General features: G+C 40.4%; 1 protein-coding gene across 2 annotated transcripts in view; it reads left to right on the top strand.

The window, feature by feature from the left end:
- Positions 1-16,929, top strand: part of lama2 (laminin, alpha 2) — a 222,502-nt gene that overhangs the window by 84,066 nt on the left and 121,507 nt on the right. For both annotated transcript variants that reach the window (XM_074615044.1, XM_074615046.1), the window contains exons 15-18: positions 9,189-9,293; positions 12,525-12,736; positions 13,304-13,415; positions 13,704-13,817. In XM_074615044.1, the coding sequence (XP_074471145.1) occupies positions 9,189-9,293; positions 12,525-12,736; positions 13,304-13,415; positions 13,704-13,817 (543 nt within the window). The remainder of the gene's footprint in view (positions 1-9,188; positions 9,294-12,524; positions 12,737-13,303; positions 13,416-13,703; positions 13,818-16,929) is intronic.

The following is a 16,929-nucleotide window of genomic DNA, read 5'->3' as shown; positions in this document are numbered from 1 at the left end:
TTGTTTTTATAAGAATGTGGACGTAGTCACCGTGACGTCACACATTGGTTTGTGGACTGCACTTTTGAAGCCTAGAGTTTGGCATTTTGGCCGTTGCCATCTTGTTTTTTGCAACCAGGTAATAAATCAAGTGAGAAGTAGGCTCATTTTCTCATAGACTTCTATACAATCAGACTTCTTTTTGCAACCTGAGGAGTCGCCCCCTGCTGGCTGTTAGAAAGAATGCAAGTTTAAGACACTTCCACATTGGCTTCACTTTTCAGACTTTTCAGGTTGTCCACTGCTTTGAATATAGGGTGTCATTTTGCCAGTGTTTTTGTTACTTTAAGTCTGATACACAGCAAGGTGCTGGAGTTGACTTTCAAGAGTCAGCGAGCCGTGGGAGTGCAGAACAATAATTGATCGTCTCTAAGAGGCTGGAAGCAAATGAGTGAGCCGCTCTTAGTCATCTTCCTGGATGAGGTGTGCATACAGAGTTACAGTCCGTCTAACCTCCTCTCCTCTGCCACCAGCAGGGACTATTATCATGTCACAGTCCTGCACACAACCGCCTCAAAATTCAACAATGTTGCTTTGTCCTTCTGTTTTTCAAGTGGCACAGATATGTTTCTGTGCTGTTTCTCCTGCAGTATTTGTAAAAAAAACAAAAAAAGTACAGCATGTAAAATAGTCTGTTTGCTATAAAATGTAATGGAATGAAACGTCTGTTATTTGAACCATATGTACATAAAAAACGGACCGTAACCAAAGTTGTTTTACCCAATCTTAATCAAACCCACCCCTCCAAACTTTGCCACCCCATCCTCTTAAGGCAGTGAAAAGGCCTCATCAAGTGACTGTCTGTAACCCCAAACTCTATCTGAGGGCAAACCCCATGCAGAGCAACCAGCTGACAACCGACCCGCCTCCTCCTCTCAGGGTTCATACCCCCTGACTGACCCCCAACCAAACACACTACAAACAACCAAAGAGGACCCCTTGGCCCTGGGTTGTTCTATAGGCATGGAGTCCAAAGCAAATGCCTCCACCTCTGCAGTGAGCAAGCAGGACGCTCCCACAGCTGCCGAAACATTCTCCCAACCTGCAGAGGAATACCAAGTCAACGTACAACCAACCACCTGAAAACCACCAAGAGAAAAAAGTTTCAGGGAGCACTCTGTCTGATACAAGTGGCTCCTACCCACTCATAGGAGGCTAAAAGCATTTCAGAAGCTCAAGAACCTGCAGAAGGAACCCAAAACTACATGTTTTATTCAAGTTTTTGTTCATTTTTGAGTGTATGATTTTTATCATGAACACTGATTTCACAAGCCATAGACTGTTTGGCTAGTCCGAATCAGAGTGAAATTGATGCTTGTGGATCGTTTTCTATTTAGTCTGGTTTGGTTTCACTGTGCACTAATTAAAGCGGACCAAATAAAAAAAATTTATTTGCTCAGGGGCGTGTATAAACGAAGGAGAGAATTTTTTTTTAGTCTCGAGAGCTGCCACTTCTATGCAGGGAATCATGGACTTTGTTATATTGCTCTCAATGTTTTTCCACTTTGACTCTGCACTGATCGACTGCACACGAATCCCTTCCCTTCTCGAAAGTCATTTGAGTTCATCTCGAATGACTTTATAAAAGTCATTATTTTTGTGGACTTTATTGATCACATCCTGTGTGTTCTCTTCGGCCCAGATGTCAAGCAAACATCAGACATCTGCAGAAGTCCAAGTCAGTCCTCTCCCACTCATGTTACCCGTGTCCATCTCAACAAATGCTCGCACAGGCAGCCTGCATTTTAGTTCGCTTGGAAATGGTTCGTGACCACCTCTCGCAAGCGGTCTCGGATCGATTGTTTTGGTCTGCACCAGAGGACGATTACTACGTTCGCAACTGCCCAAAAAAACTGCACCAGAGTTCTATTAAAACAGACTAAATGTTGACTTGTAAAAGTGCCCTTAAATGTGCAGTGCGTAGGATTTGGCGGCATCTAGCGGTGAGGTTGCAAATTGCAACCAACCAAAACTTCTCCCATGTAGGAGGACTAAGGTGGACGACGTGAAAACGCAAATGTCCCTATCTAGAGCCAGTGTTTGGTTTGTCCGTTCTGGGCTACTGTAGAAACGTGGCGGCCGGCTCCCTGAAAAGGACCCACTCTATATGTAGATATAAACGGCTCATTCTAAGCTAATGAAAACATAACAGTTCTTATTTTCAGGTAATTATACACTAAAGAAAACATACTTTTTAACATTATATTGCATTTCTGCCAATGAATCCCCCTAAATGTTACACCCGGTTCCTTTTAAGTGACGTTTGAAGTAAAATGAGTGAAAATGTTTAGATCGATTGGGAACTCGAGCCCAGAACTGTCACTGTAAGATCTTGCAACTAAGATGAGTAAATACCCACTATCCTGGGCATGTTTACATTCCCATGTTGGTTGACCAATGCCGCCTACAACTCCCTTCGAAGAGCAATCCTGGCTGCAATGGGCAGCAAGAAAACCCCATGGACACCATGTCCCTTTAGACCAGGGGGAAGTCTGAATGCACAGTTTGCCTCAAGGGTCCTGCACCCATCTCCCAGCAACAGGCACAAACTAAAAAGATATTCAGCACAGAGGCTCTGAAGATAGATATAGAACCAAACAAGAAAGTGCACGGACATATCCGGGTACTAAAACTGGATCTTGCTACTTTTTCGACAATGACTTTCCTTTCTCTTTGCCAACATATATCACTCACATACACAGAAGGTCAGTTTGATTGTATGATGTTCAGCATTACTCCGTCTATTGGTCCATCTGGAGCCAATCTGACCCTACTGCTAGGAACAACATCAGTCTGCCTGTGTGTGTGTGTGTGTAACCGGTAGATAAACAAAGTGAAAACTCCTGATACCAATTGCACTCAACCACAGGCATCAGAAAGGCGACCCCGGTGTGTGTGTGTGTTTGTATTTCTAAGTTTCTGTGTGTGTGTCTTTGTTTCGCTGGGTATTTGTGTGTGTTTCTGTGTATGCCTGTGTGTGTGTGTGTGTCATTTTAGGAGAGTTTGTTTTCTGAAGCTTTTGTGACAATCTGGTTTTCATTTCCTGAAGGATGATTTCCTTTGTCCCCCCTCTCTCTCTGCCCAATCTCCTGAAGAGAGCGTCGGTTGCTTTTGTGCTCTAAAAATTGACAGCAAACAGGCGTACGGATGCAGATTGTCAAACACATTTCTCTGAAGAAACTAGCATGTGGTCGGCACAAAAGGAAGTTGCATACTAATGGCTTTCAATTTCAGTAATGCCATTACTTCCTGCAATCAGTAATTTGTTTGATTCGAGTACCCTAGCTTTTCTTCTACACCTCCGACGTTTCTCCTCAGTGTGGGAATCCAAACAATGTTTCTGTTTCTTTTGTTGCGTTAAATCAAATTATCAAAGCGATGAGAATACGTCCAGGAGGCTTGTAATTTGCCATGTTAGAAGACAACTGTTATGAGGAAACCAAATGAGAGGATGCTGTTGTGATTTAACTTTTGGATTATTCACTTTCAGCTTTATGTGTAGATGGACAAAGACGTGTTAAATTGAGCTTCAGTGTTCATTGGAAACAGCAGACAGGAGATGTTAGTGGAGAGCTCAGGATACAAAGGAGAGTTAATGAGATTTCCAAGTTGTCAGTAAACATGTTGTCAGCTTCGACCCTGTGAAGCCAGTCAGTAATTTCTGCTACCTATAACAGTGATTTGTGTGAGGTTGCGTAGTTGTGATTGGCAGATTGTGATTGTGAGAGTCAGAGGGAATGCTTGCTTTGTAAGTCTCTAGTTGCCTTTCTAACAGCAGTTTTAACAGATGTTATAAAAGTGTATGTACCCCCAAAAAACTAGCTTTGATAAATTCTCTCTGTGGATGTGAGGAAACACTGGGGAATTAAAAAAACCTGTCTCTTTACAAGAACATGCCAGAATATATTTTCCAACTTGTTTAACACCTTTTTTTTCTATAAAATTATGTTCCCGGCAGAAAGTCAAACTGTAGCAGAAGTGTGACCTTATTGGAATAACAACAGTATTAAAATGAGGACGGACTAACACTTTTAGTTTGTTAAAATGCTCTGACTTGGTTATTTAAAGTTTTGCAAAAGTCGTGTTACATCAGGGCTCTGGTGGGAACCCTGGAGGAGGACTGAAGTCGATAGTGACTCATTTTCACACCTCTTCTCGCTCCATGCCAAGCCCACTCCTTAGCATAGGCAGCAAATTAAATCTCATAACTTTAACTCACCTCATTTCCTCTCCTCTCTCCTTTCCTCCACTCTTATTTTATCCTTGTTTTGTGTGTCTCTCCTACTGTCCTGCTACACTTTATCCCATCTTTTGTTTCTCTCTCCTCCTTCATCCTTTTCAATTCTCTTCAAGTATTTATAGTCTCTAGTTTCTCTCCCTCTCTCCTCCTCTCTGTGTGTGTCCACTTTATGTTCACTCTAACTGACAAACGATAGCAAAGAGGATGCTAACATGTATGTCACTGAAACTGAAAATTGCATTGCAGCATGCAAAGAAAAACCCTGCAACTACAGCAAGACCTCTAAAGCACAAAATTCCCATCTCAACAGCCTATTTAGTCAAAGGGTGGGTTGATTATTGTTGAGTTTTTTTTTAGGGTTTTATATCATTCTGTAGCTTCCCAGTGGTGTTACTTATGTATTCAAATCTGAACATTCAAATTTTTATCAAAGTATGTATGTTTTAAAACATGCTATTTTCCCAAGCCCTTCTAAAAACTTTTTCCCACGTGACCTGACGTAGGTTTCTGCATCCTTATAGTCAGTGCATTAACGTTGCATACAGTAACTTAGACGGCGGTCGGCACGCTCCTAGTTTAGAGAAGCAGACAGGAGTACCGGCATGGAAGCTAAGCAACGTAATGCTGTGGACGCCACGTTAGTTCGGATCCAAACGTCACACAATAACACAAACAAACTAACCGATCGATACAGTGGTAGACCAGAAACTCCCATGTTCTGAGAGGTATAATTACTGTTTTTGTGAATGGAGTCTGGCCTGGTCTTGAAGACCGCAATATAACGGCTTCAGTCCACTGTCGGAAATGGCTGGCTGATGGCTGATGGCTGGCTGATGGCTAAAATATGTGTTCCTGCTTCTCCCGTACACAGCCACTTTACCTCGCCGTCAGACAGCCCTTTCTCACAGTAACTGAAACCGTTATATCGCTCTCTTCAAAGCCACCAGACTCCATTCACAATAACAGTAATTTTACCTCGCAGAACGTGGGAGTATACATACAAGCCCACTTCAAAAAATGAACTAACCCTTTCAGATATTTCCAAACGTAGCACAGCTAACTGTGACTCGGCAACTGCTAGCGTTCACATTATTCATGACCTTAATGAGGTAAGCGTTTTGAAAAAAACTGAACACAGATGGACCTGCCCTTTAAATATTTTCTCTTTTTTTCCTTCAGTAAATATTCCTGTTGTGACATGGGATTATTTAGCCTTTTTTTTACCCCTACATAAATTTAAGCTGAATGACTTGAATGAACTAATACGCTCATGGCCTGACAAAATGTTCTTTAATGAAGATTGTGTCAGGTCTTGATTAGGGTTTTAACAGAGAGGATTATGTCTTCTCATTCGGCCCACTGATAGAGTTAATAACAAGCTTATGGAGCTCTCGGGGGGGATCCGACTGATGTCTATTGTAGCTGTGTGGCTGAGTGTTTATTGTTCCTTCGTTTCTACTCCCCATAATTCCCCTCTCCTCCTATAATTTCCCTCTCCCGCTGTGCTATTCTGTCAGTCTTTTCTCTTTCCTGTGTTGTATTTCTTTTATTTCCTATCCCCCGAGGTAGAGATGGGTCACCGGGTTGCCATGACAAAAGCTTTGATTATTGTCCAGGTTGAGTGAACGGAGTCAGAGAAATGAGTTTTCTGAGAAATGTCAATAATTTCAAAGGAAGTAAATTGCTAAACTCAGTTGTGAGAAGTGGATAGAGACACGTCCACAAAAGTGGTACAAGTTCCATCAGTGAAGAGTGTTCTTGAGAATACACAAGAGAAGCTTTTTCTTCTTCTTCTTCTCTATTCTTACGCCGCTGAGTGGTTACAAACGAGGATAAAACAAAAGCTTTTAATGCAAGACCTCTTCAGCACTTACAGACCTAAACCACCACTTCCCAACGTGGACCTCCATGAAAACGTTTTTTTGTAATTATTATAATTTTAGCTTCATTCTTGTGAAATCCAAGGTAGATTTACCTCCTATAAAAATGTTCAGAAGATATAAACTGGGGAGGGAAATCACTCTTTGGTTCAACTGCTCACAGTTTACATACAGTACATATGTAGCCTGTGACGAGGTGTTATTTTGATGGGTTACAAGCCTAAAGGGTTAGGAATGACTGCTTTGTACAACTGTAATGTACTTCCAAATGAAAATTAAATAATTTCATATTTAGAGAGTTTTCTTTAAAGCTTCACAGATCAACATTTTCAAATTAACGAAGGAAATAAAATTGCAAACAAGGATACAACATTTGAATCAACTCTTTGCACAAACCGCTGAATTAAAGCAATTATAGATCGCAACCTTTTATTGTTTTTATCTAGATTTTATTTAGAATATATAGATTTTTACCCAACTGCTATACTACCCATAGAACCCATTTTCATTCACATATCTTGAGGTCAGAGGTCAAGGGACCCCTTTGAAAATGGCCATGCCAGTTTTTCCTCTACAAAATTTAGCGCAAGTTTGGAGCATTATTTAGCCTCCTTTGCGACAAGCTGGCATGACATGGTTGGTACCAATGGATTCCTTAGGTTTTACTAGTTTCATATGATACCAGTATCTTCAAAAAACTGAGCCTGCCGCAACCTATAAAACCACAAGTTGAGTTAATGCATTAAAGAAATTAGTGGCGTTCAAACACATTTGGGTTATTATTGCATTAACTTTGACAGCCAAACTTTCAACTTGCTGTTTTATGACCTGTAACTTTACTGTTTTGGTTGAGTCTCACCACTCTCATCAACCTAATTTCCAGCTGCAGCAGGCAGCTGTTTCCAACAAAAAAGCTCTAAAAAACATCCGTACACTACCCGTCCAGCATCAAGCAGCGGACAACGGACAAAGTTTGCAACTATCTGGTGAACATAGTGAAGCATTTAGCAGTTTAAGAGACAGATATTTCTCTCAGGAGTTGGTGGAGACCAAAACGGAGCTAAAAGGAGAGTGAATAATGGGCTTAGATTCACCAGGTGACCAGAAACAGAACTCCAACTAAATGTTAATGTTGTTCTGTGTGTACTGAACATGGAAAAAGACAGTGATTGCTAACACATTCGCCATATCAATGATGATATGTCAGATGTTGTATTCACCGCCCAAAAGTGGCCAAAAAAAATCAACAAACCCAGTTTTCATTTCAGGTGTAAAGACTTTTAATAAGCATACAGGTATATATAATTATATTTGCTGTAATATAAATATATATTTCTAAAATTGACAATACATGTCATATTATGTACAATGTTTAGTGTTTCACAAACACTGCAGCTCTGGTAAGTCTCTGTAAAACGTCTTCTTCTTCTGTGGTGTCTTTTGCTTTCATCATTCTGCTATTTTGTTGCAGTGGAACAAACCTGAGTTTTCTTCCGTATAAGAGAGTTAAGTGTGAATGCAGAGTCCGTGCCAGAGAGCAGATGAGCTAATAGCGAAGGAGGTCGAGCAGCGCCAGCGTCTGATGTGTGTAGGCTGTGTAGTGTGGGTTTAAACTATGATTTTACTGTCTTCTGGAGTCCAAATCAGCAAATGGGGTTAGATGGAGAATAAGTGTTAGTCAATAAAACGTCCACCCGACTACACCTCCGTGCCCACTATAGTGTGTATGTGTGTGTGAGTGTATTTTCAGTCAGCTGTGAAATGGGTGATTCCTCCTCCCGGTTTAAGAACTGAGAGTAATGATGTAGAATGGAAGAGGTTTATAGAGGCATTAAGCCCACCTCTTACTCCCTCTCTCTCTCTCTCTGTCTTTCTGTCCCGGGCTCCATTTCTTCGTCCTTCTCCCCCCCTCTTCCTCAATGTCCCCCTCTCTGTGTTTTTATGGTGGCATTATTATCTCGCTCTCCCACCCATTACCGTTCAGGTTGGAGCAGAATAATAAATTTCAGGATCATGCCGACGCAGCGTTTCTCCAGCTAAAGCTCATTCTGTGGACTCGACAGAAACACAGAAGCACCGAAACACACAAGACAACAACGATTGGAGCATATTCGTCTTACTTTTGAGACATTTTGAAATATTTTTTTAGGGAAACACTATGATTGGTAGAAGCAGTTGTTGTTTGTTTTGCTATGTTGCTGTTGAAGTAGTCGGTATAGTAGTGCTGCTGCTTTTACATATATCTTAAATCACTGGTTCCAACCTGGGGGTCGCCAAACCTTCACGGGGGGTCACGAGGATTTTAAGGGGTGTAAGACAACTTTTTTTTTTTATAAATATACTGTTGGCTTATATCTCAGCATTTCATTTATTTCCTTGAAGAAAACTAAATTAAATTGTTATTATTATTTAAGATATAAACAGGATAAGGGCACAGTGAAGACCTGAACACAAGTTATGTTCACAAAACCTTACCTCTCTGTTAAACAGCCTCATCCCGCATTAGAAAAGTATGCAGCTAATAAAACAATGGCCAAGCGTCAGGGAGAAGAAAAGACTGAATTTGTTAAAAGAAAACATGTTATGTATGATTGTTAAAAATAAAAAATAAATCACAATATAGAGAATTGTATTAAAAGTCCCCAAAATAACAGGAAAACTCACTTCCTGCAGTTCTTGTGTTCACTATTTGGGATAATTGAACAGTTTATCAGTAGCTCAGTAGTTCATTTCATGCAGTAGTAGTACATACAGTTCAAGCTTAGTGTGAAATTGGTGACTAGTGATAACTAATGTAAGCAAACTTTAGAGAGATATTGCTGTGTAGCTAACATTACTGAGTCAGTTTGCTGACATTTATGACTACTTGTACTACTGCTACACTACGTTTTACCATTTACCATCCTGTAATTGTTAATCTTTAATCACGTCAGTAGTTTGCCATAATTCTAATGTTGTTTATGTTTATGTTATGTTTCAAATAACATGAATTTACTAATCTCTGTTTCTCTCTCTCTGTCTGTCTTCAGATCTCAGCGTATGGAGGGAGTGTGACCTACACCGTGTCTTATACTACAGACCAACAAGAACAAGCGGCGATTAGGGTGACCTCACAACCTGACCTAATCATAGAGGTAAGTTTTCAAACACGCACAAAGATAAAGACATCGTAGAGCATCGGCATAGTTATATATGAAAGGCCCGGTACAGAGCAGTACATTGCTTTGCTTCCTTGTGTTAACTCCTGTCTGCTTCTCCAAACTGGGGGCGTGCTGACCTCCATCTACTGTAGGCAACACACTGACTATGGATAGGTACCTCATACAACCCAGCTTCAAAACATCCAAACTATCCCTGTGAAGAGCCCTGAAATAAGCTCCAGTTCTCAGGGCAGCACCTCGGTCACAGGCATTGACCAGGAGTGTTCCTAACATTTAACATTCAACACATACTGTACATGTTTTTTTTGTTGTGGGAGGAAATGATCACAACCTGAGGAAACCCACATGAGCACAAGTGTGAATCTGTGTTTGTTTGTTATGTATTTGTGTCTGCAGCATTATTCATCTTTTCCCACAAGCCACTGACTCTTGCACCAGTGAAGACCACTAAATGAAGCAGCAAATAAAAGCTGTTAAAGGCAGACACACACACACACACACACACACACACACACACACACACACACACACACACACACATACACACACACGCAGCTACAGTGCAGCTGGCAGAGAAATGCTGAACTTAGCAATAAAAAATGCAGATAGAGAGTCTCTCCCTCCTCTCCCTGTATGTCTTTATAATGAGCAGGTTGTGATATGATGTATGGCAGCAATAAGCGAAGCAGCAACACTATTAGTTAACTGTTTATATCGGCTACATCACTAAACAACATTGTGTGTTTGTGTGTGTGTTTACAGTACACACACACACACAAATACAAACAGGCGCATAAGCAGGTTGATGTGTTTGTGCATGTTCACAGTGTGCCAGAGCTGCAGAAATGATCCCGTTATTTCACACACACAACTTTCTGCCGGTGACGTGTTAACTTAGAGGAAGTTTTAATTAGAATAGTTTGAAAAAAAAATCTGTAATAAGCTGCAGTAACATGTGGAAATGTACTTGTCAGGCACTGACTGCAACAAAATTAATAACCAAAAAAGTTTCATCCTGTAGAGATGGAATTTTAGATTAAATATAGACACGAATGCAAAGAAAATAATTGTGTTACGACTTTAAATTTTAAGCCTTTCGTTTAGTGAACGTGATATAAAAATGCACACGTTTGTGCAGAAACAAAGGAAGATAGAATGGGAGGAAGGGAAGGAAGAGGGAAAGTACAGCAGGAAACAAAAACAAACGGAAGTAAAGAAGTGGGAAATAAAAGAAGGGAAGTAAAGTGAAAAAGGAAAGAAAGAAAGCTGCATGATGGGTAGTCACAGACCAATGAGCTTGTGTTATTTAAAGACGTGTCAGTTAGATCGACATACTGGGAGGAGAGGAGGACAAGTGTCGGCCCTGTTGTCAACAAAAAGCTCCTCCAAATGATGACGATAATGAACCACCTACACACTGTCAACCGTCTTTCTCCCTCTTCACTGTCTCTCTTTCAGCCCTTTTTGTTCCTTCCCCCCCCCCCCCCACTGTTTACTCTGCATATCTGCATCAAGTTGTGATATTGTTTGTGTGCGTGGTTTTGTGAAGCGCAGAAAAAAGCCTTGTAAGTACGTGGGATCTGAATAGACAATAATCTCTCTGTCTTTGTTTGTCTGTTTGGCTTTGTTGAGTTCAATGTCTTTCTCTCAATCCAGCCCACTTTATCAGCCCTCCATCGGCAGAGTTGTAGAAATGTAAATACCGAGCCTTTCATGACAGCAACAATGTACTGCATCTGGAGTCTCTCGTTTCGCTTAAAGCGACAGATGAAAACTTGATTTTGATTTGTTTACAAATTCTATTTCAATGTTTACGTATGCAAATCAATATATGCTTTAGTTCTTCTGCCAGTAGCTCAAGATGCTATTTCCAGAACCATCTAGAAACAGGCTAAAGGAAATGGAAACAAATAAAATGCTCTCACCGCACTGTGTGGTTTTTGTCAACGTTTCTTGTGTAAATTTTCTCACCCCAACGAATTCCACAAAAAGACCAAAACCAACATTAAATTGATCCTAATAACAAGTATTGTGTGTGTTGCCAAAGCCTACAAAGTACTGTAGCTCAGTGATTCTCAACGAATGTGTATTAATCCGCAGCCAAAAAAATTGTGTGGCTAGTAGAAATGTTCAGTGACCTGCCACAGTGGCACATGGAAAAAACTTAATTTCAGACCCTGCTGTAATGTTAGCAGAGCCAAAGAGGACTAGAAATATCTCCCGTTGCCAAGTCGTAGCCAAGGTCCTTCCTATTTACTGGCGCAATCAACAACGTTTCCATTGCATATAGGAACCTTATGGATGGTAATGATTGTTCCAGGTATTAGCTAACCCTCAAGTCTTTGCAGGGAAATGGAGTTATGGCTTGTGAATAACTTTAGGTTTTGGTTGCCAAACGCATGAAAATAGAAATTAGCGAGCTTATTTTTTTTTTCTTTGACAAGTGTCCATGGTATAACCGGTATAATGTCCTTTGAGGTGTCCATAATTAGGAATCTGAACCTTGTCGGGCATTATCCCTTACATATCTATGAGCCATATTTGAAGAAGTGAATGGGTATGAGGTTGAGAGCCACAGGCAGGACATTGTTGTTGTTTTGAGTCTTTTCATGGGATTTTTAAGGTGTGATAAATAGAATTGAGGCATTTACTGTCTATCTTTTATTGTCGGTCTTTCAGAGACTTAATGAAAACAATTTCCTCTGAGGTGACTTTGTCTTTTTTCTTGTCAATCTGCCTCTTTTCTTTGTTTTTCTCTCAGTCTTTATCTCTGCATCTCTCGGCCCTGCTACTGCTTCTTGTGTTTTTATCCCTCCTTCCATCTCCTCTCTTTCAATTAGTTTTTTTTGTAATGGTTTGTTGCATGGTAAGCTCTCTCTCCATCAGTAGTTGTCACTCTGTGTTAGCCGCTACATGCCATTGATCTGTTCTCAACAAGAGATAGTCAGATACCAGACCCGGGCTCAATTCACTTTGCATGCAGTCCACTCAAAATGTCAATAGAAACTGCAGCTCATTACCTAATGACACATCATTCACTCTTACTCTGGTTTTCCAGATCAGTTGAATATCAAAGTCCTGTCTGAAAGAGGTGTCTGTATTTATGTTTTGGAGAATATTCCATCTGGATTTATGGAATTAAAAGTGAACTGCAACAAAGAAGGAGACAAAAACACACAAATTAAAAATGTTTTTCTCTTCCAGGGAGGCGGAATCAAGATTATTGACAGAAGGTATGGCCAGCCGGTGTACCCGTCCTCGTCAAGCACCAATCGCATCGCTCTCCTTCCAGAGAACTTCCTGGTTTCAGAGAGCACACAGCCGATCACCCGGAGGGATTTCTTGACTGTGTTGGCCAACGTGACCACAGTGATGGTGCGGGCCTCTTACAGCACAGAACCCAGCGCTGTATACAGGTAGAAACACAAACATACACGTTTCAGGCATTTCAACTGTTGGGTATTATTGGATGATAACATACAGCAGGTCAGGTGTCATTATTAGTATTTTAATATTGTGTTTAGTGTCGTTTAGAGTCGGAACAAATCATCCAATAAAAGTAATATGATGCATATGCAGTTTGTTTGAATGCCCTATAATTAATCGGTACCCAACAAACCTGAACTGATTCTACTGTGGTGCAACTTTTGATTGGATTCCATGCAAGTGTAGATATTGTACCACGACAAGTATGTACGTTTATGGGAAACGCTTGATGATAGCCCTTTGTGGACTGTTTGTGCATGAAAATCTTGACTAAACTATGAAGGTGCACTCAGTGAAACAATCGATGAAACTTAGTGCTGTCTAGGAGTAAATTCTGCCTGAGAGGATGAACTCTGGTCATAACAGTTCTATAAACCTGATCAGCCCTGTTTATGTAAGTGAAGGAGTAGGTTTAACTATCAATATAGACAGACTACCAATGTACCACATGTTTATGCATGATATTTCTGTGTGTGTGCGTGTGTGTGTGTGTCTAGACTCCACTCATTCTCAATGCAGGTAGCTAACCCCTCTGCCAGAGGGGAGCAGAGAGCATCAGCTGTAGAAAGCTGTTCTTGTCCTCCTGGATACGCTGGAACTTCCTGTGAGGTAAACACAAACACACACACCTACTGCAACTTAAAAACTTCCTCTACAATAATCAACAGAGAACGGTCTTGGAAAAATGTAAATAAAAGTACGATAAAGCCACATAAAAATGTAACGAAAGATATTTTTACTGTAAAATGTCATTATACAAAGTGAGCTCTTGAGTACTTTCTTTTTACAGATTAGATCAATTCGATTTATTTATAGGTCAATACTCCACAGCAGCTTAAATACTCTGTCTGTCTGTCTTCCTGTCTTTCTAACTCTGTATGTCTGTGTGTGTTCCAGGCGTGTATTCACGGTTTTCGGAGGGTTAACGGGAATCTGTATAACGGTGTGTGTGAAGCTTGTCATTGCCACGGACACGCTGCACAATGCCACGAGGACACAGGACACTGCCTGGTAAGATGATCAATAAGTTAATGAAGACACTCCGTCTATCGGTCTGTCTGTTTTTCACACTGAATCACACTGAACTCATTTACTCTGCTTCACTCTTTCCTCTGAATTGATTTGCCGAAAATGACAAATAGTGTTATTTCTTTCCAGGGAAAGTTGTACCAGACATCAAGTGTTGAGAGCAGCAAATGTAAAAGCTTTTATGAAACGTCTTTATCACTTTTGATATTTACAAATTGTCAAAAGATAATACCAAAATGAAAAAAAACAATATATTTTTAAAAATGTGCAGAATATGTCAAGTTAAAGCATTATTATTTTTGTGATTTATATTTTATTTATCTTTTTCAAAACAATGTTTTTATATGCAGCTTGACGGCTTCTAAATTTATAATTAATTACAAGGTAATCCAAAATAATCAAACAGAAAGAAAAACAGATAGAGAAAAAACAAACAGGTTGGCTACTGGACATATTTATGTACATTAAATTATTAAATACATCCATATATATACACACATACATATTTGTTCACATACACAGACACTATTGTATATATATGTGTGTGTGTTTGCATGCGCAAGCAGACATGCTAATTATTGTGAGTCGTCAGACATTTAGTAACATAGTCTCCCGTCTATTTGAAAAGCAGAGGACAGCCTGGTGACTAACCTTATACTTTTAGGGCAGAATATCGCCTGTGCAATATGTGATTGTACTCGACTCATTATTCACTGCAATTTCTCTTTTAGCTCATAAAGCTGTCAACCCCATTAATCATCATTAAGGTATAATATTAAGTAACCTGTCTGTCGTGAGTAAATGAGCTGACATTTTTATTTATGTCTTAAATGGTCAACTTGTTCACAGCATTGATTTCTTTTTTCTTTTAAATGAATAATTGAGAGAGGTTAATTCATAATTGGTTGGGAGCTGAGGGTTACTCACATGTATCGGCCAATTTATAGTTGAGAGTTCATCCCATAAACTATAGAAAACATGTAGTAATACCTGTGAGATCACTAATAGCCTGGTACGCACGAGCGGCAGAACGAGCGCTATCCCTCTCAATTTCATTTTATGCCACAGAAGCACAAATCAGAGCAGATTTAATGAATCACTGAAACCATGACCTCATGTGGAAAAAAATACATATTGACTGTGTTTTTAAGAGTTATAGGTATAATATGTAACCGTTGTCGGTTGCTGTTTGTAAACACAAGACATTCATAGTTGGCGACTACTCGTCGGCTCAATGATCGAGGGAGGGAAAGAGAGCAGCGATGGTGGAGCGAGCTATAGAGTGAACGAATTGAGGGACCTTTAGTGAGAACAAAGCAGCAAATCAGAGAAATAAAACATCATTTTCTGATTATTTCTCGGCGGTTACGCTCTAAAACACAAATAAATACACAACTAATTCGCACTACTTCGCATAACCCAGCGGGAAGGAACCGAGTTGCCGGATTTTGCATTGATGCCGCTCAGCGCTCGGTCAAACTACTGACACACACCGATCATAGCTGCTCTCACAGCACAGAGAGGAGCAGGTGGATCACTGGAACACATGCACATAACACAACCCGTTCTCATCAGTGAAATACGGCTGTTTTGTATGTGACAAAGCTAAAGGACTTGTGCCTCGGTATCAGAAGCCGAGGGGCGTAACGAAGGGTAGATATTTGACTACCTGAACGGGCTGCACAACCTGCACGCTGACGTTCAGAAGCGTCCCGAGTAAAGCAAAATAAGAAGAACAGAGAAAATCCAGGCAGAGGGCTGCAGGGTATCTGCAGAAACAGACACCGTCACACACTTCTAGTGGGACATAGGTGATGATTGAGAGGGATTCTTTATCTATTAGTCTAGGCATTGTTTTTTAGTTAATTCTTGCATATTATACCTTCAAGTTAGAAGTCACTTCTTCAATACAATGTTCTTGGAACCACCATCTAGTGGCCATCAGAGGAACTGCAGGTTAAAACACTTCACACCCGAACGCACAGAAAAATCCACATACACAAATACACATTTAAGTATGCTGTTGAGACACACACACACACACACACACACACACACACACACACACACACACACACACCCACATACAGGCCAACCTGCTCATGTGCATCATTCTGCACACACACATCGTCACTCCCCAGTCTACACATTGCCTCAGGCTTAAGCTGTCAGTTAGCATCAAACTAAATACACACACACCAGTGCGCACACACACACACACACACACACACACACACACACACACACACACACACACACACACACACACACACACACGCACACACACATAGAGAGCTGTGGGTTTTGTATTATTATGTTGTGTTTCATTATAGATGAGGATGCTGAGATATGTCAGAAGGAGAACACACACACTCCAGACAAAGATGAGCAGGCTCAATCTCTCTCTCTCAGACACACTCATGTCCATACACAGTGACAGGCAGACAGACAGATGGACACACACACACACTCCTTCCCTGAGGACTGTGTGGTTTCTGGCTATAGTTGAATGACTGAATGATGCTGCTGTGGTCCGATACTGTAGGTTAACACAGTGTGTGTGTGTGTGTGTGTGTCAGGGTGTGTTTCAGCAGTGAAGAGACATTTGATCTGAGAGGGAAATGATTTGAAACATAACTGACATACAAACACACACACAGTAGCTCCATGAAATCAACTGTTGTTGTATCTGGACGTATAAAAACATGGATGTGTCGGCCCAGAAAAGAAAAGAAAAGAACAGCCTGATTTCCCCAATGAAAGGAACACAATTTAATTTGACTGTAAGTGATAAAATGATCTTAAACTGACATGTTAAATACAAAATTACGATTTTCATTCTACACCAGACTAATGAAATGTCATGTTTTTAATTAACTTTATTTTTGAGGCAGCTTTGGAATGAGCTAATAAGGAGTTGTTTACATTGTGTGATATTATCGCTGGTGGAGGCAGAGCTGTACGGCAAATGTCTTCAATGCTGTTCTTTCGCTAGAAGGATTTAAACTGGATTTGTAGTGTTGTTGGTTTTGTTTTCATATTGTATACAGTTGGCCACAAACAGACAAAACCAATGATAAAGCAGTCACAGAAG

This window comes from Sebastes fasciatus, chromosome 18 (assembly GCF_043250625.1).
Source record: "Sebastes fasciatus isolate fSebFas1 chromosome 18, fSebFas1.pri, whole genome shotgun sequence".
Taxonomy (NCBI): domain Eukaryota; kingdom Metazoa; phylum Chordata; class Actinopteri; order Perciformes; family Sebastidae; genus Sebastes; species Sebastes fasciatus.
The sequence above is the reverse complement of the archived record's forward strand: the minus strand, read 5'-3'. Positions and strand labels throughout refer to the sequence as shown.